The sequence below is a fragment of the Mytilus galloprovincialis genome, chromosome 2 (genome assembly GCF_965363235.1).
Source record: "Mytilus galloprovincialis chromosome 2, xbMytGall1.hap1.1, whole genome shotgun sequence".
NCBI lineage: Eukaryota > Metazoa > Mollusca > Bivalvia > Mytilida > Mytilidae > Mytilus > Mytilus galloprovincialis.
The window spans coordinates 111,150,200-111,175,014 of record NC_134839.1 but is presented as its reverse complement, the minus strand read 5'-3'; the positions used below and the strand labels follow the sequence as shown (position 1 = coordinate 111,175,014).

The 24,815-nt window shown below is 31.1% G+C and overlaps 1 protein-coding gene across 3 annotated transcripts in view; it reads left to right on the top strand.

The window, feature by feature from the left end:
- Nucleotides 1–24,351, top strand: part of LOC143065373 (calcitonin gene-related peptide type 1 receptor-like) — a 49,743-nt gene extending 25,392 nt beyond the window's left edge. For all 3 annotated transcript variants that reach the window (XM_076238909.1, XM_076238907.1, XM_076238908.1), the window contains exons 3-14: nt 8,666–8,748; nt 11,135–11,576; nt 12,918–13,009; nt 13,319–13,410; nt 14,107–14,260; nt 15,729–15,879; nt 16,067–16,127; nt 16,872–16,938; nt 17,877–17,959; nt 19,797–19,932; nt 20,590–20,631; nt 21,742–24,351. In XM_076238909.1, coding sequence (XP_076095024.1) covers nt 8,695–8,748; nt 11,135–11,576; nt 12,918–13,009; nt 13,319–13,410; nt 14,107–14,260; nt 15,729–15,879; nt 16,067–16,127; nt 16,872–16,938; nt 17,877–17,959; nt 19,797–19,932; nt 20,590–20,631; nt 21,742–22,023 — 1,656 coding nt within the window. In that variant the 5' untranslated portion in view covers nt 8,666–8,694 and the 3' untranslated portion in view covers nt 22,024–24,351. The remainder of the gene's footprint in view (nt 1–8,665; nt 8,749–11,134; nt 11,577–12,917; nt 13,010–13,318; nt 13,411–14,106; nt 14,261–15,728; nt 15,880–16,066; nt 16,128–16,871; nt 16,939–17,876; nt 17,960–19,796; nt 19,933–20,589; nt 20,632–21,741) is intronic.
- The last annotated feature ends 464 nt before the right edge of the window (nt 24,352–24,815 follow it).

The following is a 24,815-nucleotide window of genomic DNA, read 5'->3' as shown; positions in this document are numbered from 1 at the left end:
TAATCAACTACATGTAATTAACCTGCTAATCTCTCCACTTAATAAATCCCTACACCTATAGTCTAACAGTATGACGCTGGCACATAGACAAAAGCAAAAATGCATTGAAAATTAGTATCTACATGACAGAAATTGAGGCGTATTTATGAGGGTTATGAACTTTTTTTCATATATGTATAAAGATTTTGCATACAAAAAAATAAAGTAAAGTGAAAAAAATACTGAACTCCGTGGAAAATTCAAAAAGGGAAGTCCTTAATCGAATGGCATCAAAACCTCAGAAACATCAAATGAATGGATAACATTATAATATAAACGTTTAATGATTTGAACACATTTATATATTCTATTGGAGAATGAACAGCAAGAACTAGACCCGTAACAACTGCCAATTTTCTTTCTTTTATTACACGGTTAATATCATTATCGACATTAAAAGATGCTTTCATGAATGCAACACTATTCCTACACATGTGAGCTCTTTGATAAATAGAAATAACAATATAATAACCTGTATTGAATTCTGGTCAGATTTTGTATGTCTAAACAGGTTTATTGTGGTTTATTCCTGGAGTGTGTACCCTTTTGTTATTGTTACTTGAAAAGGCGATACAGGAACTACATCCTCTCGTGGAACCTGAGTTAATCACTTGATTTTGTTGCTTGATTCTAGTTTTCTGTCCAGTGTTTTTGTTCACTTAAGTTTTTCTTTTCAAGTGTTTTCTGTTGTTGTTTGTCTCTTCACGTGATTTTTTTTGTGTTTTGTTGACTATTGTGTTTTTACCATGTGGCTGTCTGTTTATCTTAGACTTATGATATTTAATTGTCCCCTTCTCGCCTTTAGTCGTGGACAAAAAATATGCACAAATAAGACTTTGAAACCATGATTTTGCTTGTATTCATTGATTGATTGCATGTGTAACAAGGTGTAACAGCATTATAAGTAAGATCAATATACAGAATAACCTAAATACAATGTATAGGTTGATTATATGTACGTATTGAAAAATCAGGAAAAAAAAACAAAGGAAAACGCTTAAGTCTGAGTATGACAGTTGATAATGTACAAAAGTACAAGGCTCAATTAATTTATATCAACAATTTTATAAATAGTCTTCCAAAAAGTCAATTCAGGAAGGAGTTGATTGACAATCGATCAAATATATATATATATGTGATAAATAAATATGCTTTAAAATGTCCCGATATATAATATCCGGGTTTGTTAATAAACTCTTTTAATTAAACTGCAAAAAAGAGGCCATTGATATCAAAGGGACATTCAAACTCATAAGGACAAAACCATGACAAAAAATGTATGTGTAAATAAGAGAATTTTACTTAAAACACGTGAATGTCGAGCAACTCATAAATATAAACTCAATATTTGAACATTTGCAAAAAATATGAAAATTAACGTCAAATCCTTAAACGTCGTTACATTTTTATATCGATTTGTCCAGTTGGAAGACTTTGAATCAATCTTTCATTTATCAACTGTTCTCTTGAAATCTTTTGCCATATCCATCCCGTTTGACCATAAAGCTTCTCAATATTTAAACATCCCTGACTTTCAATTGATTTTTTTTCAACGTTTATAATGAAGGTTAAACCAACATTGCGTTTCTGATACTGCAGTTTCATAGTATCTTGTTAATTACAAGCAGCTATTTAAATACTATTAGATTAGTTAATAACCTTTGTTACGAAAATTGGTAAAAGAAATTTGTTTAAAGCAGGAATTAATGGAATCGTGTATTCTATGTAATTGAGGAATCATGTGCATAGTTTGAATACTTAGACGTTGAATTTCCAACTTACGATGTAATATTTGTTTATCAACGATATTTCGTCCAATGTAGATAAATATTAATGAAAGTACAAAAATAAATGATTTAATGTATAAGAGCACAGTTATTCCTTCAAACAACAGCATAAGAGTTGGTTACTTTGTCCGCTGGTTAAAACAACAGTTTTCTTTTTTGATGTTCTTGACTAATTGACAAGCAAGACCTTTTTGTAATCTTTTAAAGATTATGGAAGCTAAAATACCAAAGTGCTGCATTTAGAGTGTGAATATGTTATAATTATCTTATGTAAAATATTACTACAACTTATGTAACAAAATATTATACTTTCCGTTGTTTTCAACATGAGGGCTGTGATCAAGTAGACATCACTAAACAAGTCAAAATAAACCGATGTCTAGAAATATTTAAACGATCTTAAAGAGTTAAAAACGAGCACTGGTCTCTGCCTACTATGAAAAAGTAAAATAACAAAGTACAGAACTCCGAGGAAAACCCTAAACGGAAAGTCTCTTATCAAATGGCAAAATCAAAAGTTCAACAAATCAAACGAATGGATAACAACTGTCGATGCATGAACTAAACAAACATACCATACAAATATCAAAAGTAAGGGGACAGCAGTCACCATTGTCCTTTGAAATATATGTGAATAAATCATGTTAACACTCATTTGTCTCTTTAATAATGCACCTGGAAAACAAGAACCATGAAGAATTGTTTATTTATTTATGTAAAAGTTTCAGGAACAGAAATATTCTCGTGTTTTAATAATTCATAGCCCCTATAGCCGTTTTTATATAGATGTAAAAATTATTATATAAACAAATACAGATATTCATTTGTTACTTTTTGTCTGGAACTTGCATTATTATTTGAAATATCCGAACATAAATGCAGTTTTTTATTCAGATAATAATATTTCTCTGACAGTCAAACCTGAACTTTTAAGTCGTATTTCAGATCTTTCAGTATGTATTGTTCAGCGCAAGTGAAAATAGTTAATAAACATTCTGAATATAAACAGACCCCACAATTTATTATGCAGTGTTTAAAAAGTACTGAATCTACCACAGTGGATATTGCGGTAAATTGACAGCAAGACTGACATGTCTCATCGATTTTAATCTTTAAACTCCTACAAATTTAAGACCAGACACTTCTAAGAATTCACTTACATTAGACATTAACACCATTGTCCTTATCGGGAATTTGAACTCCTTAATTTGACGTTGATATAAACAATAACAGACAGGCAGAAAATATTTCACCAAGCGATCATTAAATATAATTTGAATTCATTATTCTTTATCTTTGAAAAATAAGGTAAAAAGTAAAATCACAAAAATATTGAACTTAGAGGAGAAATCAAAACGGAAAATCCCTAATTAAATGGCAAAATCAAAAGATCTAACTCATCAAACGGATGGACAACAACTGTCATATTTCTGACTTGATACAGACATTTTCGTAGTAAAGTAGGCAATGTTGGATTAAACCGGGTGTTATAAGTATATTATAATTTTCTTCTTAAATCAGTGAAAGCTATCTGCAAAAATTCATCAAGTGACATTTATCTTCATTCGTTAATGTAAGCGTAATTAACGTTGTGTGTATTAACTTCAGCTGTGAAGCATATATTTAGATTTTCTTTGTTCCTGTTTTCATCAAGGTGTGGTATCTTTGTTTAGGTTTGACATTTATCTGGACATCTTAAGACGATTGATATTAGTTCTAGTTAGATTAAGTGAATCATATAGAATAAAAAACCTACACGTTTTATAACTACAGTATGCTAAAGGATATATTGTATTGCAAAACAAAGAAAGTCTAATTTACTAGATTTTAATGGTATAATATCTCAGATAATTGTGAAAATTGATGAAATGACAACCCTTCGAATATAACCTGTCTAACATATCTTTGAGGTATATTCTATTATCGATTGAAAACGCTTGAGTTTCTCTAATATTTTTGTAAATCCATATTTTATAACGTTGCATAGACTTTGGTAGCAATATTTGCTTTTACACTAACACATATCAAAATTAGGCGTACCATTTTCATTCACTCGACTCTTTAAAGTCATTTCTATTTTTGTTCAGGTATTATTTCAAACATATGATGTTAAAGATCTTTATACAAGTATGTATCGACAAATATCTAATTTCCTTCTAATTCGAACAAAATATCGCTACAAAAGTCAATAACTTAATTTGTTTTGTGCAATTTGAAAATTCATTTAAAACTACAAAAAAAGAATCTCCTAAAAGTTTAGCAATTTTGATATTGAATGTTCTATTTTACTATAATGTCTTTTGTCTACTTGCTTTAGAATTATATCTTTTGTTAAACTTCTTTCTCATTAAAAAAAGAGGTAATAATGTTGCGTCTTGGTGTCCAGTTACCTGGGTAGGTATTGCGGACTCCATGAGCTTATAGTTGTAGCGATGGATCTGCTGTTGTTCTTTTCCTTTTTTCCCCTTACTCCGACCTGGTTATTTAGTTTGGGACGGAATATCTGTCCGTTGTTCTAAGGCTATGGCAGTCAGATTTGCCTCTTGAGATTGTTGTGTTCGTGTACGAAGTAGGACGGGACAATCGATTTCTCAACCCCTCTGTACAATTTATTCTACAACGTTTATTTCTAGGTTTGGATGCTTTCTGGTAGTTGTATGGGGTATTAAAAATGTCCGTCTTGATATGGACTCCCTCCATAATACTTGTTTGGTGTGAGTGGTATAACTGTGTCCTAAGGTTACGTCTGACAGATTTGTTTGTGTTTGTAGCAGGGGAAGCAATAGCTTTTTTTCCTACTTCCAATCAATATATGGCGATCTCAAAAGTCAATCTTAAATGTTAATATAAAATGTATTTCATGCACCTACAGTCATGGACACGCAATGGAATCGCAAAAATGAAAGTCTACATTCATATTATTCTGATAATCAATATTTCTTTTTTTTTCTTTCTTAAAAAATGTCAAATGATTTAAATAGTGTAAATAAATAATTCAGATGTAGGTAATTTAAACCATTTGCATCCGATCAGAAAAATGGCATTGCTATATTATAGTTTGTTTCTGTGTGTGTTACATTTTAATGTTGTGTTTCTGTTGTGTCGTAGTTCTCTTATATTTGATACGTTTCCCTCGGTTTTGGTGTGTGGTCCGGAATTGTTTTTTGTCTATCGATTTATGAATTTCGAACAGCAGTATACTACTGTTGCCTTTATTTGTAAATTTAGTCAGTTCTAATGCGACACCTTGGAAAGCTAAATAGGTTCAGTCGATCAGTATACAGTCTTGTATATAAAATTTAGAAAAATTAACACGTCTCATCAAATAACATATATCCAATATATAAATAGACTCTATATTAATTTAATATTAATAATAGTAAATATCTTTCCCTGAAACCATTGCATAACTATATTGAAAATATTTACGAATACAAATAACACTATATGTAGCAATCTTTTAGCAGCGCCTACATATTGAACAATATCCAAGACATTGCATTTCCTATAATAATTTTCTTAATTGATGGTGACTGCTTACAATGATTTTGTACAGTTGGAGTATACAGACCTCATTATTAAGCAACTGATTGCCATGCATATTTCTAATTGTAACAAACATCTTGTTCTTCGGTCCTCCATTATTAAATCACCAAATGTGACTGATTGCATATTCACTACTTGTCACTAGCAACACGACTAGTGATACCGGTTTTGTTGAATCTCCTTATCCTTCTGAGGCACCATATAAAACATCGGCTTCTGGCTGCTTCATATCTGTAATTCTCTAATATTCTGTGTAGTCTTTTGTCGTCGATTTTCATTCTAGCAATGATGGTTTGTGTGTTTTTCGTGGATCATTTATTTGTAATGGTCCTCGTAATAATAGTGCTTTTGTGTCATTTATCTTTATCGTTGTCTATGAAATCTGCCATGAATTTGATTATTTCTATTGCGATTTTCTTATCGAAGTATGTTTATTTTTTAAATGCAGAATGCAAATTTTTATTGACTGTAAAATGTTTTAACAGGAGTGCATTAAGCTTAAATACAAGTACCTAAAACGTTTATCAAAATGATCTGTCTTATAAAAACAACAGGGGAAAAGCACTATGTGTCTGGCCTGGTGAGGCTGTTTGTCTGCTTCTATTGTTAGTCCGTTCGTCTATCCGTGAACCTCTAATGTGTTCGTCCAGAATCATATCAAAATGTTTTTGTTGATTTAATTTTGGCGTACAAAATGATAAACCTGGTATCGTTGACGAGTTGTTGTCATGACAGTGTGGTTCCATCAACCTGAGGCTGAGTATACTTGTGTAATATGTACATATAAAGGTTTTATGGGATACGCACTTTGTTTATTCAGTATAACGTGAGAAAAAAGATAAGTTTAAAGTAAGAACTTTATGCCATGGGATTAATTTATCCTTGTAAGTATAATATAAGAATGTATATGTCACCTACTCGACTTTGTGAACTAGAATCTTAATGACTTTTTTAAAGGTTTAATGTTTTTTAAACTTTTCTTTCGTTTTGAAGGAAAAATAATCTGAAATGGGATTGACAACACGCTCTTGTGTCTTTCCTAAGTATCAAGTCATTATGCGATAAAATACAACCAATGTGCACATCTTAGAAACTTGTAATGTTGCATCAAAAGTCTATCCGTTACATATATAAGTCAATATACCTTTAGTGGTGGATTGTGTTCCAAAAAGAAATCAATGCTGAGACATAAAATTAATTTTAGTATTGATTTCATTTTGTGTAGTGCCAGCATTTGTTTCTGGTTTTGCTATGTAATCTGTAGTCCATGAGTTTTATTTTTATTTATTTCCACTCTTTTTTATTTTGCATAACGTTTTTGTTTTTATGGGTTTAACTATCATTTATTAGACTATTTACACTTGAATCCATTTGTTCGCCATTACTTAAAATCACACAAGTTCTCGTAACAGCACAATTTAAAATAGTTATTGTTCCTTGACGTTATTTCAAGACTGTTCTAAAGTCATGTGGAGACAAAATAAATCTAAATACTAAAGTGTCAATACGTTTATATAGCTGACTAAATTAAATATAGAGTTAATCCTTTTTGTTATGTTAATCTGACATACGTTTATGCTCCGTTCGGTTGATATTTTTTATTTTCAAATGTTATGCATAATTGTTTTTATTTGGCAAGGATCATACCACAATATGTATATTCTGTAGAAATGCGTTTGCAGGAAACAATAATTTTATTTATTTTTCATTCTTAACACATTAGCATAACAGGGATATCATCTTAAAACAATCAGACAATTACCGGACTATAATGGAATATTTGTATGCAAATGTGATATCGAAAGTCAAATTCAAATCATAATTAAACGAATTTAACAAGGTCCAACCTACTATTTTATTTTAAAGTGTCCCATAACAAGTCAAGAATATTGCAGTTGTTATGTATATATTTCTATGTATGTATGCTAAATTATAATCCTGGTACCTTTGATAACTATTTACACCACTGGATCGATGCCGCTGCTGGTAGACGTTTCGTCTTCGAGGGTACCACCAGCCCAGTAGTCAACACTTCGGTGTTGACATGAATATCAATAATGTGGTCATTTTTATAAATTTCCTGTTTACAAAACTTTGAATTTTTCGAAAAACTAAGGATTTTCTTATCACAGGCCTAGATTACCTTAGCCGTATTTGGCTCAAGTTTTTGGAATTTTGAATTCTCAATGCTCTTCAATTTTGTACTTGTTTGGCTATATAAATATTTTGATATGAGCGTCACTGATGAGTCTTATGTAGACGAAACGCGCGTCTGACGTAATAAATTATAATCCTGGTACCTTTGATAACTATTGTTTGTGTTGCTCCTCAGTGATTTCGTTGTTCCGTTGTTTTCCTCATACAGTTGATGTGTTTTCCTCGGGTTCAGCTTGTAACCCGTACTTTCTCTCAGTCGATTTATGACTTTTGAACAGCGGTATACTACTGCTGCTTTTATTTTACTTAACACAACTAATCCATGGTTTAACCTTAATTAGATAAAATATTTAAACTAATGATCAAGTCCTTTGTAACTTTCAATTGCATTTTCCTAACAAACATAAACCGTTTTACTTCAACCACAATGCAAAATAAAATTGAAGATCCTAAGTGAGCAGTCGGAAATACTAATTTGTAGTAAAATGGAAAATTAATTCTATTTGAAAAAAATACAAAACACTGACAATGGTTAAAAGGAAACACCAAGAAACTAAACTCAGTGCTTCATAGGGTAATCGATTCGTTCTGACCTACTGACACTTGTGGTGCTACATATATATATTCTTCAGTCAATTTTGCAACCGATAGATAAGTATTTTGTTTTAACAGATTGCACATGTGAATTCAATTATACACCTTGACAGACTGCGATAATTAAAATGGAAATGGGTTTTTTACAAACACAACGATAAACGAGATGGTAGTGTCAAAATAAAATAAAATAAAGAGCAAAAAACACTCAAAATTAAAACAAAATTAAGGATGCTCTTATATATTGTGTAAGAGTAAGCAGTTCCTGGTTTCACATAGCACCCGTCCTTTGGCAGATTAATATCCGTGTAACCGCCGCATTTGGTAAATTTCTGGTTCAGTTCATTAGAGTTTGGTGATACATTACATAGGTTGGTTCTAATTGAATGTTCCATAAAATACAAGTTTCAAATGATATAAATTTAGACAAAGGTATTGACAGAAAGGTAACAAGACTAACATACACTGCTTTCTTCATAGATATAGATACATAGCCACACATACGAATTTCTAGACGTACATGTAACTATTTTATTTTACAGACGCTGGCAATTTTAATGGACAGCAGATCATGATTAAAAACAGAATAGTAAACAGATTTTTCCTGTGCTGGTACTTTTCGCAGGTAATGATTTAATTCAAAGTTAAAAGCTAAAATGTATAATGTTCAACTTCAGGATGAAATAAAATGCATGTACTTGACTCCAAATTCGTAGCTTGAAGGGTGACTCAGATTTGGAAATAAGATTTCAGTATGATGAAAGTGTGTCATTTTATTTGTTCAACATGACACATACGGTTAGGTTATGTCTATGGTTGCGGACAATTAATTTTCCTATTTTTATCGGAGCTGACATTATTTGAAAGGCAACATTAAGCATAACTTGAATTAGGTTTTAAATTTTTATAGCAATTTGTAATATATATTTCTTGATGCAGTAAAGCATCGAGTAATTTCGAAATTTAAAAGACATGAACAAGCACATCTATCGTTTTAAGCAAAAAGGCATCGAGATTAAAGTAATATATTTGTGCTATTATCAACGAAACTATTGTTACTTGTTAATAATATCTCTTTACCATGTATTGATACCGCTCTAGATATAGACAATATCTGATAAATTAAAAACTTGTAGAGAATTTTAGAGACAAAGCGTTCTGTCTTTGCCCGTAGATATTTATTCAGCTTATTAGGGAAAGCAATCTGATAGATTAAAGTGATCAATTATGATGTTACTTTTGTATCGAGATTTCCTGGGAATTCATGTAATACTTATAACTAAATACTTCAAAGCACCTGCGCGTGTTAAAACTTCTTCTGGCAATAATTCAATTAACCAATCAAACAATCGATAGAGACACTGTATGTAATTTCTTTGATAAAGAAAGAAAAATAACGATAATGCTTTACTTCAAGTCACTCAAACTCAATATTTATATGTTCTATGAGTAAAACTAATTTTATTTATATTTGATTATAATGTTCTAGACGATTTTAAAAGTTCTAATTTATAATGACAGTATATCTGACATATACATTTGTTATGCCCCATTTATGGGCATTATGATTTCTGGTCTGTGCGTCCGTCCGTCCGTCCGTTCGTCCCGCTTTCAGGTTAAAGGTTTTGGTCGAGGTAGTTTGAAGTCCAATCAACTTGCAATTTAGTACACATGTTCCCTATGACATGATCTTTTTAAATTTAATGCCAAATAAGATATTTTACCCTATTTTCACGGTCCACTGAACATAGAAAATGATAGTGCGGATGGGGTATCCGTGTACTAGGGACACATTCTTGTTGGCATTTGATTATATCTCTTATTTTTACATTTTTAAAAGTGATAAACTTACAATTATTTTCCAAATGTGACGTCATTTTCGTGCTGTTTCAGAAATTCAAATGTCTGCGTGACGTAATTTTTGTGCTATTTTACTACTTCGTATGTGACGTCATTTTATGACTTTTTGCGTTGAGGCCTGGACCAAGTCGGGTGTGTCTATTTTCTGTGTTGGTCTTCAATGTATTATGTATTCGGGTTTTGTTTTCTGTAATTAGTTAAGACGTCAGTTTTATCATGTAAATCTTTTATATTCATTTGATAAAATTTACTGTTTGCAATAGCATAAATTGTTCTAAATAATAAGGATGTTATTATCACAAGCAGAAAACCCTAGCCGTATTTGGCACAACCTTTTTCAACTTTTGATCCTCAGAGCTGTACAACTACGACCCTTTTTTTGCCTTTCGAACTTTTATATCTGGGCGTCACTGGTAAGTCTTGTGTGGACGAGGCGCGGTTTTGACGTATTGAATTTTAAACCTGATGCCTTTTATTATTCATGTTTTTCTTTGCCTAATACGTTCTCCTCTTTATTTGTATTGAAGTCCTATATTATTATGTTGTTATTTTAATGTTATACTTAACAATGCCATTAAAGTGCGAGGTTTGGCATGCCACAAAACCAGGTTCAACCCACCATTTTTTTCTTTAAAAATGTCCTGTACCAAGTCAGGAAAATGGCCATTGTTATAACATAGTTCGTTTCTGTGTGTGTAACATTTTACGTTGTGTTTCCGTACGTTGTGTCGTTTGTTTTCTACTATATTTGAGTTTGAATTCACATTACTATAAGACGTGTCACGGTACTTTTCTATCCCAAATTCATGTATTTGGTTTTGATGTTATATTGGTTATTCTTATCGGATTTTGTCTAATACTTAGTCCGTTGCTATGTGTGTTACATTTGAATGTTGTGTCGTTGTTCTCCTCTTATATTTAATGCGTTTCCCGCAGTTTTAGTTTGTTTTCCCCGATTTTGTTTTTTATCCGTAGATTTACGATTTTTGAACAGCGGTATACTACTGTTGCCTTTATAAGCAACGAAATGTTTCGCATAACAAGAAGACACTGGATGTTTTCGTGTTCGAACGTGATATATCGTCATCCACCATTGAAGGGATATACTGTATACGTATTATCATTTATGCAACCATATTTGCACTTTTCAGGTTACTGTAGTTTATTCTACGCTTGAAAGAAAATGTCATTCAAGACTGGGATACAACAATCCAGATGTGTTTGAACTTTTCTCCTGTGCATGGTGCTATGAACACTTGTTTAGCATCAAACCTCAACGACAGTTGTATGCTTCAGATCGACTTGCCCTTTTATATAACCCCTTAAAGAAGCTTCTTATTTCACCAGATATCAATAATCAGACAATTATAAATGAAGTATGTTCCACTGTTGACAATGATGAATGTCATCGATGGAAATCTTGTTGTGTTGCTGCCAATGATTGTTGTAGAAGACAGTTATCTACACATCTTGGAGACAAAAATGAAACATGCGGTCGGACATGGGATGGATGGGGATGTTGGGACGACACAGAACCAGACAAGCGAGTGTATTTGTCATGTCCACTTTATTTGCAATATTCACTACCAATACGTAAGTGTAGACTAAAACAAGAGAAGTGATATCCCCAAAACCTGTTCTTTGTTTGTCTTTACACGTCTATTTTCTCGGAGCAGATATGTGGCCAGTTATACTAATCCATTTTATTTTCTGTCTCATATTTAATATGAGTGAGTAATAGCATGCAATTCAAAAAGATTAATTATTTCTAAAAATCGACGACTACAAGACAAATAAAAAAGTAAAATCATAAAAATACTGCACTCCGAGGAAAATGAAAGTCCCTCGTTAACATGGCAACATCAATTGAACACATCAAACGAATGTTTCGTTAAGTTCATACACCTATTTTACGGGAATAATGGTTTCAAATCTGTCTTTAGCCTGATATAGCTCATATGGTAAAAGACATCAGGCAGACAAATAAATACTATAACAACGTGTTTAAGATGGGTCGATTTAGGGCTGGCATATTCTGTAAATGTTTTGACCGCCATATATTGACATGCATGTGTTCTTTTATTTGTTTTATTTTGTGTGTGTTGTTGAATTGTTTACGTATCGACGTTTACCGAACACGCCTTAAATCTTTAAAATTGTTTATCGTTGCGAATTCAACAAAACCGATTTATGGATTTTTTTTTATCTTGCCTTACAAATATCATTTCAAATATAGAATTGCATTCCAAATTTCGTAGGTTTTAGAATCTTCAACTGGTACGGATTCTAACAATCGCTGTAACAAGAAAATTTCACATTTAGGTTATCGTTCTTTTCCTCGGGTGTCACAGTTGTTGCAATATTTTAGTATCTAATGAACGAAATAAAGTATTAGATACTTATAGAGTAATGGAATTTTCGTTGATGATACCAACTTTATCAGCAAGCATATCAAGCGAGACTACATGTGCGACCTGCTATTCGAGCTAATGAATTTTGATTACGATTATGTAGTAAAATGCTCATATTTATTAAATCTTATTTTACGCATACAAAACGTTTAAATAGTTGGTTGCGTGCATTTTTATGGATGGACTTCACCACGTGATATTTCTATACTGATACATGACGTCATTGTCTTATATTTTTTAGTATCAAGTCGTGTCTATGATCTTTACAAAGTATAAGACAGTAAGAACAATGAGAATGTGTACAAACTGTCGACGATTATTATTAGTATTATATCCAACCATTAGAATTGGTACTAAATGCACCTGTTACACAAACAAACAATAAATATTAAAACTATGCAACACTGACAAACGAATTGATAACGACTACAAGGTCACCCAAACCTCAATATTGTTTTATATTTTTGCCTAATAACAATTACGGGTTCATTTTTATGCTGTGTATACGATATAATATTTTCAGGACAGGCAGTGAAAACTTGTCATCATAATGCTAGTTGGGAAAGACGTGATGGTAGAGAATGGACAAATTATCAGCCATGTTTAAAAGTTGATGTAAGATTAGTTTATTCGTTTAAAGTTATATCAGTTTACTATGATTGCAAAATGTAAATAAATACCTGCAGAACAAATTTATATACATGTTTAAGCCTATCATCATTTTGATAATGTATCATATACTATAGCATTTAATAGTTATCAAAGGTACCAGGATTATAATTTAGTACGCTAGACGCGCGTTTCGTCTACATAAGACTCATCAGTGACGCTCATATAAAAAATAATACATATATAGATAAATCAGAAGATGTGGTATAATTGCTTTGTTGATATTAAATTTTAATTCTGTATACTCTTTTCTAGGATTTGAAAACGTCAATATTTGTTGGCCTTGGCTGTAGTATATGTAGTATACTCGTCCTGTTTCCGGCTATTTTCATTTTTATACGATATCAGTAAGTTTTTTTTATAAATACCTGTTGTCGTTTGTTGGTCTTGTAATATTTCATTTTAATTTTGCTCCATGATTAAATGATCATCTTGGACTAACAAATCATATACAATTGTTTTATATAATTACAGTATGCAAATGCTATTGAAACTGTTACATTATTTATCACGACTTCTTAATGCGTAACAGTCTAAATGGCAAAACGAATGATATGCTTTTAAATTGATTCATAGTATGGAAGTTTTTCTTAGATTTCTTAATGTTTTATTCATTTGGATACTGTAATAGGGATAAATTACCTCATGACAAAAATCTAACACTGTAATGAAAAAATCTGATGAAATGGAGAAAGCAATTATTTTGCCTCCAATACCATATTAACCTTAATTTATTATTGCCTGACCAAAGAATAGATCTGTACTATGTTCATCGAATCTTGGTAATAATCTTTCGATTATATCTTAGAGCATTGTTTCTGTTAAAGCTATATTTTGTAAACTTGATGTAATTTATTATGACAGGTCTAAGAGTATTTTATCAAGATTGAGTTATTGTATTAATTACCAGTCCCATCATTTGATATACGTAGATAAATCTCGATGAGATAGAAACTTATGAAAATAAGAATCCAGATTCATACTTATCGTCTTGATACATATGATTAAAAATTAAATATTTGTTTTGCTTAAATCCATTGCAGAGGTCTCCGGAAGCAGCACAGAATACGTTTGCATATTAATTTATTCCTATCATTACTGCTTAAAGAGATTGCTGTTGCATGCTGGGATATGTTAGTAACGTACGAGAGAATGACCAATATTGATACAAGCAGTACAGTACTTGCGGGGAATGGGGTAAAGTTTCGTTCATTGATACTTTTCAACATGTTGTTTGTTAGTAGTAAAACATTTCATTCATTCCTGCTTTTTATTCCTTAATATTCATTTCAAAATATACTGACTGACTTTAAAAACGCAACACTCATTTTGTAGATTTATTCTACCAAATCATGTTCGAACCTAATACAACTGCTATTCATGCCTATCAATCTTTTATCTGTTTCGAAAAAGTCAACATCTGACTTACCTGTGGTTATTGAACATACCGAATTATTGAGATCGCACGGAATTTCAGAAAGCGAAATTTCGAACCAATAAAAGATTTTTTTCATTTTTTTTCTTTGTGAAACAGTTCTTTCAATCCTTGGCCACACTTAAATCAGTTAAACCATGTTGCATCTCCATATTGCAAAGACTGAGGATTAAAAAAGTGAATCAACCCATTAGAATACTGCAAACAGGAAAACGTGAACCTGTTGCAACCAGACAATTCGATGTCAGAAACTCGTCTTACTGTCTTTCCGACAATGATGTCAGTTGACGAGATTTGTTGAAGACCATCAATGACCAGATCAACATGTAGTGACAATGCAACGTCAATAAAATTTGATTACGGAACGTCATTTACGAGACAGGTCTACGGTCGAAACGTCAACTGCCATTCAAATTGTTGAAAACTATTTTGCACAGATTTATGCCATATATATTTTCCTTTAACTGAACTGCCAAAGAATTGACTGCAGAAAAAACATTTAAAGCCTTAAAGTTTCAACCACCTAATTGCCAAAACCCATTGTATATAATGGGTGGAACAATGGCAAAATCAGAATATGCAAAACAGAACCCAAAACGTGCCAAACAGAATTTGTTGACCTTTCTGAAACTCCTTTTGGCGTTTGTTACAGGCAGTCATTGCTTTTGATGGTGACACGATAATTTGTAAGGGGAAAATCAGGGCTTCAGTGTATACCACTATATTTGAACAATGAAAATGACGTAATCAATTCAACCTTCGAACTGGCATTTTTTAAACATTGTAGTAATGAAAGAACTTTCTGTTCGTAAGTTTGTTTACAAAAAAATGCATATTTGAAAATGGGAATTAAAAAGAATAATCTAGTGTTGCGTTTCTAAAGTCGGTCAGTATATTATTTGAATAATCCTAACTAATCCAATATATGTCTGTTTTGCTCTAATATACGTATGCAAAGAGGGGCGAAAGATACCAGAGGAACATAAATCGAAAATAAACAAACAGCGCTATGGCTAAAAATGAAAAAAAAACAACCTTGAAATTAGCGGCTTTGGAAGATTGAAACTACATGCAGTTTTTTCAATTAAAATTATTAAATAACCATATAAGAATAAGTTTAAGAAAAAACAAAAGCACCCGTTTTTTATAACATTTTTTTAATTGTTTTGATGGATAATTCACTATTTTAAAATGCAAAATACAAGATATATCGATTTTTTTTGTTTTCAGGCAGGCTGTAAGATCCTTTCATTTGTGAAAATCTACTTTAAATGTGCCAGCTTTACTTGGATGTTTTGTGAAGGCTTGTTTTTACATCGACTAATGAGTGACGCCTTTTCTCCTCCCAGATCACTTATACCTTTTTATATAGCCGGCTGGAGTAAGTACATGTTATTTCTCAGATTGTATCCAAATAATCGTGCACAAATTAATTCGTGTTATTTGTATATACATTGAAAAACAAGTAGGTAGCAATGCATAGGGAAATGTATCATTTGTATGCTACTAGCATGATCAATGTTTAGATTATTTTAAATGTTATTCAGTGTACACATTGTCAATTTCAGCTGTTCCTTTTACAACGACACTCATTTACGCAATTCTACGTGCCGTGCTTGCTAATGAAAGGTAAGAAAAAAATCATCAATGTTAACAAGGGATTGTGTACGCTATCAGTTTTTTAATACTTAACATATGAACATTTAAATCTTCTGAGATAAGGTCTTTGAATTTTCTGTAAAAATATTGGCTTGACTTGCCACAAAATCCTCATTTTTTTAAAGTGCAATGAAGTCAGTGTTTTATCTGTAAACAACGTTTCTTTTTGATATATGACACATCTCTTGCATTCAATACGTTTGCTGTTTTGATATTATTGCACCTTAAATATTTCGTTATACACAGGCAAATATAGTTGGTCATACTAGTTATCAATGGTACCAGGCTTATAATTTGATACACCATACGCACGTTTCGTCTACATGTGACACATCAGTGACTGTCTGATAAAAAAGTTAGAAAACTAAACAAAGTCATAAACGTAACTTATATATAAGATTACTTTTTGAAAAGCATCAAATATAGTTTTTTCAGAATGTATCAAAAATTAAATAGTCTCTCGTCTTAGTATATCTCAATGCCTGATAATTTTCCTTTATTCAAAGTATTGAAGTAGTGGCAATTGATGTTCGTAAATGCTTAATGTTGCAATAGTGACAAGAAGCTTTGTTAAATTTTTTGGTCTTCGTTCAAACTTGTAAAAAGATAGTTATATGTCAACATTATTTTGTTGTTTATGCTGAAATGTATTTTTTGTTTGTAATGCAAAATCAACTTAAACATTTAAATGGGTTTGTTTGTGTTTTATTTCAGTTGTTGGTCAACTAGCTACGGACATTTCGAATGGATATTTGATGTACCAAATCTTATTTTTTTAGTTGTAAGTATCGATGTTAATTTTTTCATCTTTCCAATTTTGATATTCTATAATAAAGATATGGTTAAGCCGCATTATTTACTTGTGTCTGTCAGTGTACCAAACACTACAGTTTTCATCCGGGTTATAAACATTATCCTATATTCATGGACAAGTGACACACAACATAAATGTCAAAATCACACGTCTTGAGGACGACATAAGTAGATCAGCGGATCATATTCATGCAAACTCAAGTAAGTCATTATGTCGGTCGAGGTAATGACTGTCGTACAATCAAAATGTTTAGTTTGTTGTTATTGATATCAGCTCAATCTAATTTAGCAAAACTAGTATAGAACTTGAAAATCGAAAAAACTGTAATAAAGAGGCGAAAGATCGAAAAGGACAAACAAATGGCAGATCTCTTAGAGAAACACGCCATGGTAAAACAATAAGAACGAAGACGAAAAGACAAACACGTGCACAAAATACTACAAAGAAAACTGTAGATTGAGCAACATATAAAGGTGAGCAGTTCTTTCTCTACTAGTGCTACTGTTATGTTACTGAGAGTAAGTGAAATTTAGATGACGATCAAATTGATGAGAAGAGAAGGGAAGGTAAATGTTGTAACGGCAATCGGAGAAAAATTGTGATCAGTTGTGACACAGATATTCCACAATGGTCGACCAGCTCATGATAGCGTTTTATCAGTGCTTTTTAAATGAGAACTATGTAAAACTCAACATAGTAAGACCATATTTACAATGAAAAATTACATTGAAAATACTTATATGTATATCAGTCTAATTGTCATCACGGTTTCATTTAATTTAGTTTTATAAATACAAAGTACGAAGAAAGTTAAGGCTCCTTCGTTAATACGAACGTGTATTGATCGATTTATGATGTATATCTTAATTATCATAATTATCATAATGTTCTTTTATCTTGAACAGGTGAATCTAATATTCCTTTGTAACATTCTTCGGATACTACTCACACAGATGCAGTCTCACCCCAATGAACCCAGTAATTTCAGGTGGGTAGCTATTTATGAGTATAAACTGCTGTGCAAATGAGAAAGTACCTAAATATTATATAGTAATCAATCCAAAACTTTCCATCGATTATAAATATTTTTGAAGTTATCATCGTTATGCTATTAAGAGGAATAATTAAAACAAACGTTATTTATGAGCCATTAAACACGTGCCTATATAATTTATAAATTTAGAATACTTCAGTCAAATTGATAATCATTGAAAGATATGATGTTTCAAAACTATTTTCGCTATTCTGTGTGATGTCAAAGCTCTAAAACTAGACTTTCAGTATATTTATACATGATTCATTAACGAATTATTAAACTCATTAATCTAATATATATTCCCAGTTCATTGGTTGGTTTACCTTTTCTATATTTTTTTTAACATTTACTGTAATAATTGCAACGAAATATATATGCCTGCATCCACGACCTTGAAACCATAATGAATGGTAGTCTCATTGAGCAACGTTTCATACCTCCTGAATTGTAATTACTCTTTAAATATAAACTGAAGATCAATTGAGAGACAGAAACTTGTAACGGAATTTGATGCAACTGTCATATAAGTGAGAGGTTTAGCGCTATAAAACCAGGTTCAATCCACCATTTTGTACATTTGAAAATGACTGTGCCAAGTCAGGAATATGACAGTTGTTGTCCATTCGTTTGATTTGTTTTATCCTTTGATCATGCCATTTGATTAGGGACTTTTCGTTTTCAATTTTCCTCGGAGTTCAGTATTTTGGTGACTTTACTTTTTTGTAAACATACAAGTGCACATAATAGTTTCTCATTCAATTATCCTCTTTAACACGAACTAATTTTTAAACATACATGGTAATTTAACTAACTTTTACCTTTAGGAAAGTTTTAAATGATATATTTGTGTTAAAACCTTTCTTTGGAATACTTTATATTTTTTTTCACTTTTAGAAAAGCTTGAGATGTGATCTTTGCGTTATAGTTTGTTCTGACTTTGTAAAGCGGATATTTGTCCTTTTGAAAAGCACTAAATGTGATTTTTGTGTTAAACCCGTTGTTTCAAATACCGTTGGTAGTGACTACATATAGATTCTTTAAGGAAAACTTTAGAGGCAATGTGTGTGTTAAAACCTTTGTTTGGTATAAAGTAGCCTGGAATTCAGTGATTGTCGTTTGTTTGTGTGTTACATATTTGTTTTTCGTTCATTTCTTGTACAAAAATTAGGTAGTTAGTTTTCTCGTTTGAATTGTTTTACATTGTCATTTCGGGGCCTTCTATAGCTGACTATGCGGTAATGGCTTTGCTCCTTGTTGAAGGACGTACGGTGACCTATCGTTTTTTATTTCTGTGTCATTTCGGTCTCTTGTGAAGAGTTGTCTCATTGGCAATAATACCATATCTTCTTTTTTTATATTGACTATATCAATAGTATCATACTTATTGTTTGTGTTATTACCTTTGTTTAGAAAAAAATAAAATCACAAACATACCCCGTGGAAAATTCATACTCAAAACGGAAAGTCCCTTATCAAATGGCAAAATCACAATCTCAAAAACATCAAACAAGTAGATAACAACTGTAATATTCCTGACTTGGTACAAGCATTTCAGAAAATGGTGGACTGAAGTTGGTTTTACAGCTAGTTTAACCGTCGCATCAAATTTCATTAATTAACAACGATGCGTGAACAAAACAAACAGATGTAATAGTTAAAAACTCAAATATACAGCAATCAGTCAACATTGTGTTATAATCTTAATCACTAAAAAAACAAAAACAAATATGTAACAAAGAAGACAAATGGTATTGACTATATATTGAGTACATTCTTAATTTATTTTTAGAAAAGCTTTAAAGGCAATGTTTGTGTTAATACCTTTGTTTGGTATACAGTTGGTTGTGACTATTTATAGAGTTCCAATCACTGAACCAGGTGGTTTACAGTACGAACGATTTTCTATCGTTATTAACAATCTACAGGTAAGAAGATCTATAATGTTATGAATAAATATTATTTTTTTTGTTAAAGCATGTATGAATAAAACCATCATTTGAGTGAAAATTAACGAAATTCTATACGCATCTACTGTTCTTTATACGTGTTTGTTATTGATTTGGAAGATTTAAATCAAACTCATCCGGTGTGCCATGTACTTATTTTGTGTGCTAGCTATGTAAATTTTGTTAACTAAAAATTGGTAAAGAAATTTCAGCTTGAAAATTTAAAGTTTATCTAATACTCATCTGAAATGTCTAAACAAGAACATGTTGATCGCTTTTCAAAGAATGTTATTTGATCAAATGATGTTAATTTATTTTTAGACAGTTCAATATTAATTACAGTTTGCAAAAACAAAATATATACTAAACATAACCGCACAGTGACCTGTAATTATTATTATGTGCATCATTTTGTCTTTATGAACAGTTGTCTCAACATTTCTCATACCTATTTGGGACAGATCTTGAACGGGTCGCATTAGTTTTTATTTACTACAACAACAAAACTACTCACACAAAACATATTATCTGATAGTAAAAGCGAGAGGAAGTCCGCTGGTGTCAAAACTAAATATGCATAGAACAAGGTGACCAAAAATGTACATTTTTCTAATTGTGAAGAATTTTTTTTTCTAGGGATTTCTTGTTGCACTGATATTTTGTTTCCTAAACAATGAAGTAAGTAAAACAATATAGTTTTATTGAAACTAAACAATACTAATAAGATAACACGTTGAAACGAAAAAAAAAAATACCATGTTCTTTTAATATATTGTATGTAAATATGATATACAGAGAAATAGAAAAAAATGCAGGTAACCATAATTACACTTACCAGTGTTCTAACTACATACTCAATGGACAGTTTTTCTCTTTATTTACTCCTTTATATTTTCTCCCTTTCCTTTCCCATCAATCAGCTATAGTATAGTTTATTTTGTACAACCTTTTAGACAAATCAAATTACAAACGAAATGAAAAACGATCCCGAATTCAAAGACGAACATCGAAATAGATGTATTTGTTTTGATAGTATTGATAATTGTCAATATTTTGCTCTGCAATTATTACTGTTTGTTTCAAACAGTAACATACTATTTTGAGATATTAAAAGACTAGATTATCCATGTCGTATGTTTGTGTTTCTGCTCTAGGCAAGAAACATCGTTAATGTTTTGTCATAATTTTGACACCTTTTTTGTTATTCGATTATTGTCAATTGTGTTTTACTTGCATTAATAAGGCAGTATGCTTGATTCTAATTATATCTATTGACCAAATAAAACAATAAACAATAAAGTGTTGTTATCGAATTGATGTTTCCTAGTAAAAACGTTGATACATAACATATCGTAAATAGAGGTGGGTTACCAAGTAGTTTTATTATAATGACTTCTTCATGGAATTGCTTGGTTTTCAATGCTCATCAACTTTGAATTTGCTTTTGTTCTCAAACTAAATTCATTACGACGTTACTTTGATAATTCTTGTACTCGCAGCGCACTTCGAGCGTTATGAATCAAGTATCTCGTATTTGTAATAATTCTTTTTTATTATCAAATATTAATTTCATTCGAAAGTGTATTTCGAGAACATTGAGTTGTGGTTTTTTTTCAAGAGAAACCACATCTTGGTGGGTTTTTTTTCTCAAACATTATAGCATTTTTGTCGATTCGAAAGTATCATTTTACGAAAACAAGTTTCGTATTGATTCTTTCTTCTTCGTTATTATATCAAAGAAGTATCTCGTTGTAAAACATTTTTGTATTATTAATATCTTGATTGCAGGTATTTTCACACCTACGCCGGACATGGCGCCGACGAATTAGGGATCGTGGTATTTCACATTCTAGAAGTAAATTTAACTCTACGTCAGTTAATATGACTCTTACTTCGAGGGCAGAAGGTGACTTTCAATGTGTTCATAGATCATTATGTGATAAAGTCGAGGAAAATGGTGGAGATCATTTAAGTCGGGACATTAATGAACACATTCCTTGTGAAAATTTCAAGGATGACAGTTTAGACAATTCATGTAATAGAGTCCTTCTAAGTAACAATGGTACTTAAAATGATTCATGTCTTTTTTTTTACTGTAAATGTTAGTGCCTTTTATGATTGTTGTTTGTCAAGAGTATTTAACAGAATTTTTACACACAATTAATGTTTTATTAAATATTTTTAATGTCATAACCTCATTTTTAATTTCAAAATACTTTTTGCATATAACCGATTTTAGACTCCGGATTACATATTATTTCGACAAGTAACCCACTCTGCGGTAAGACATCCTGGTACAAGGTCAGTTCAAAACAACCAAAAGAACTGAATATCAAACATATGATCAGTTAAAATTCAAGGAAAAGTTTTTGTTTTCCGATTTGTTTGTAATTTAAAAAAATACAGAAAACAGGAAATTTTCCCAAACAATTGTACCGATTGTGCTTGATTTTACTTTTTTTAAGTTGCTCATTCATGACTGAGTAACAGGAAGTCCAACAACAGAGTAGGTTACCTGTCACAAAATTTTAAACTCCGGAGTAAAAAGTCGGTAATTTGAAAATGGTCTATTAGAATCCGGGATTTCACTAACAACACGAACAACAAGATGTATCATGCGGCTTTCATTTTTAATCTTCTTTAAAAAGAAATACGCGTATGGGTACAATGGAGTAAGATAGTGTTCTTGGACAGTTGCATGTAGTATTAGTAATTAATTTTAGTAGGAGAAGATGTTTTTCATGCTATATTTTTGTTATGGCAATCTGAATCAACATATACATTTTGAAAAAAAATTAATTTGAACGATTTTGGTTTCACATACTATAATGATTTTAAAATAAACATAATACTGTACAGAACAAATCGTCATTCAATGACAATCCATGGATGACATCATTTTAGAAACAGGAAATAAACGGTGCACGGAAAGATTCCCATTGGAAAATTAAATGTTGTTTTTTTTTAGTTTCATAAACAAATTTCTTTAAACATTTGACTCTTTAATTCAGCGAAATAGAAAAACTTGAAGGGAAAAATGAAACATTGTACATAAAAAGTAATTGAAATTCCATTGTTATATACCGTTTTAAATTCGATAAATACTTGGACTGTAATAATGAATTTTAACATAAATCTACATACTTACATGACACATTGTAATATTGTTCAGATTCAATAGCAAAACTTAATTTAACTTAGAATTTGAATTTAACATGAATGGGTATAGTTATAATACATAAATGCAACAGTTGTATATCACTGTTCAAAAGTCATAAATCAATTGTGAGAAAACAAATCTGGGTTACAGACTACTTCTTTTTGGCATATTTGTCTATATATTTATTATTGTGAATTCTTTTTAAAATCTGACTTATTAAAGGCATATTAATATTCTTTAAGTGTGCGTAAAAGTTCAATTGTACTTCTCTATAACTTGCCTTTATAGAAGAAAAATATTAAAACCATCAATCAAGTTATTTTGGATTAAGTTAAAGACCTATCACAACCAGCTAATTGTAGAACGTCAAGCTGTCGAAAAGACGGAACATCGTCTGCAAACAGTTAATAATAGTATGGAGATTTTTTACAGGAAGAGGACGAAAATTATTCTTTTTCACCAGTCCAGTAGTCAGCACTTCTGTATTGACTTGAGTTATCATTGATATGTACATAATTATAAATTAACTGTTAACAAAACTTTGAATTTTTGAAAAACTAAGGCTTTCCTACCTCAGGAATAGATTACCTTAGTTGTATTTGGCAAAACGTTTGTGAATGTTTGGTCCTCAATGCTCTTCATCTTTGTACTCTATTTGGCCTTTCAAGCATTTTTTTATTCGAGCGTCACTGATGAGTCATTTTAGACGAAACGCGCGTCTGGCGTAAATATAAAATTTTGATCCTGGTTTCTATGATGAGTTTATTTATTATCAGTAAAACATGTTCCTCATTTTTTCGACTCATACCATAGTATGATGTGTTAAATGCACTCTAAGTGCCCACTGTATAACTAGTGTTGATTATTAAATATACGAAGGCAATAGTGAGTAGTGCTCAGTTCTTTTTAATTGATAAAAAAATGTGATTGCGTAAAAAATAGCATGTAATATTTATTGCATTGCATACATAATTAAAAATCATACAATTCACTTTGGGGAACATATAAACTGTTCATGATCCAGGTTTCTCAAAATGTGTTCAAAGTGCTTAAACCAGATTTTACACAAATGAATATATTCGAAAAAATAGGACAACTATTGTGTAACAGTTCTGGCATCCAAACATTTTCAGAAATAACAAATACTTGTCGAGTTATGTGCTTGTGTGAATTTGTCATAACTCTTAAATTGCAAACTTTAACAATTAGTAATTATCATAAATAAAAATGTTCTTTTGTTCAAAGCTTTCAATTGTTTTTTTTAAATTTCATTCTATTAAATAATCTCAGGCATTTAATAAAATGTCTTTCGATTTTTCCAGCTGTTTTGTAAAAGGCCTCAGAAAATAAGTTATTATTTAAAGTGCCTGAATCCTACAGGCATTGTAGGAAATGCCTAAAGTTTTAAGGCATTTTATAAAATGCCTAAATTTAGAAAATACCTGTTACATAAATAGATATATTATCCAAAATAAACAAAACCAGCTTTGACTAAAAACACGTCTTCATAGTCGGTCAGAACCAACCAGAAACAGGTAGGTATACAACAACAAAACGATACAATCGATCAAAGCACTCTAGAAATCTGTGTCAGTTGATGGTACGTGTGCAACTCCGTCTCCAGTATGTGCGCATTAACAATAGAGGATCGTTGAGGGGATTTCTGGTGTTGTTTCTAAAGTAATAGAAAAAATTTATACAA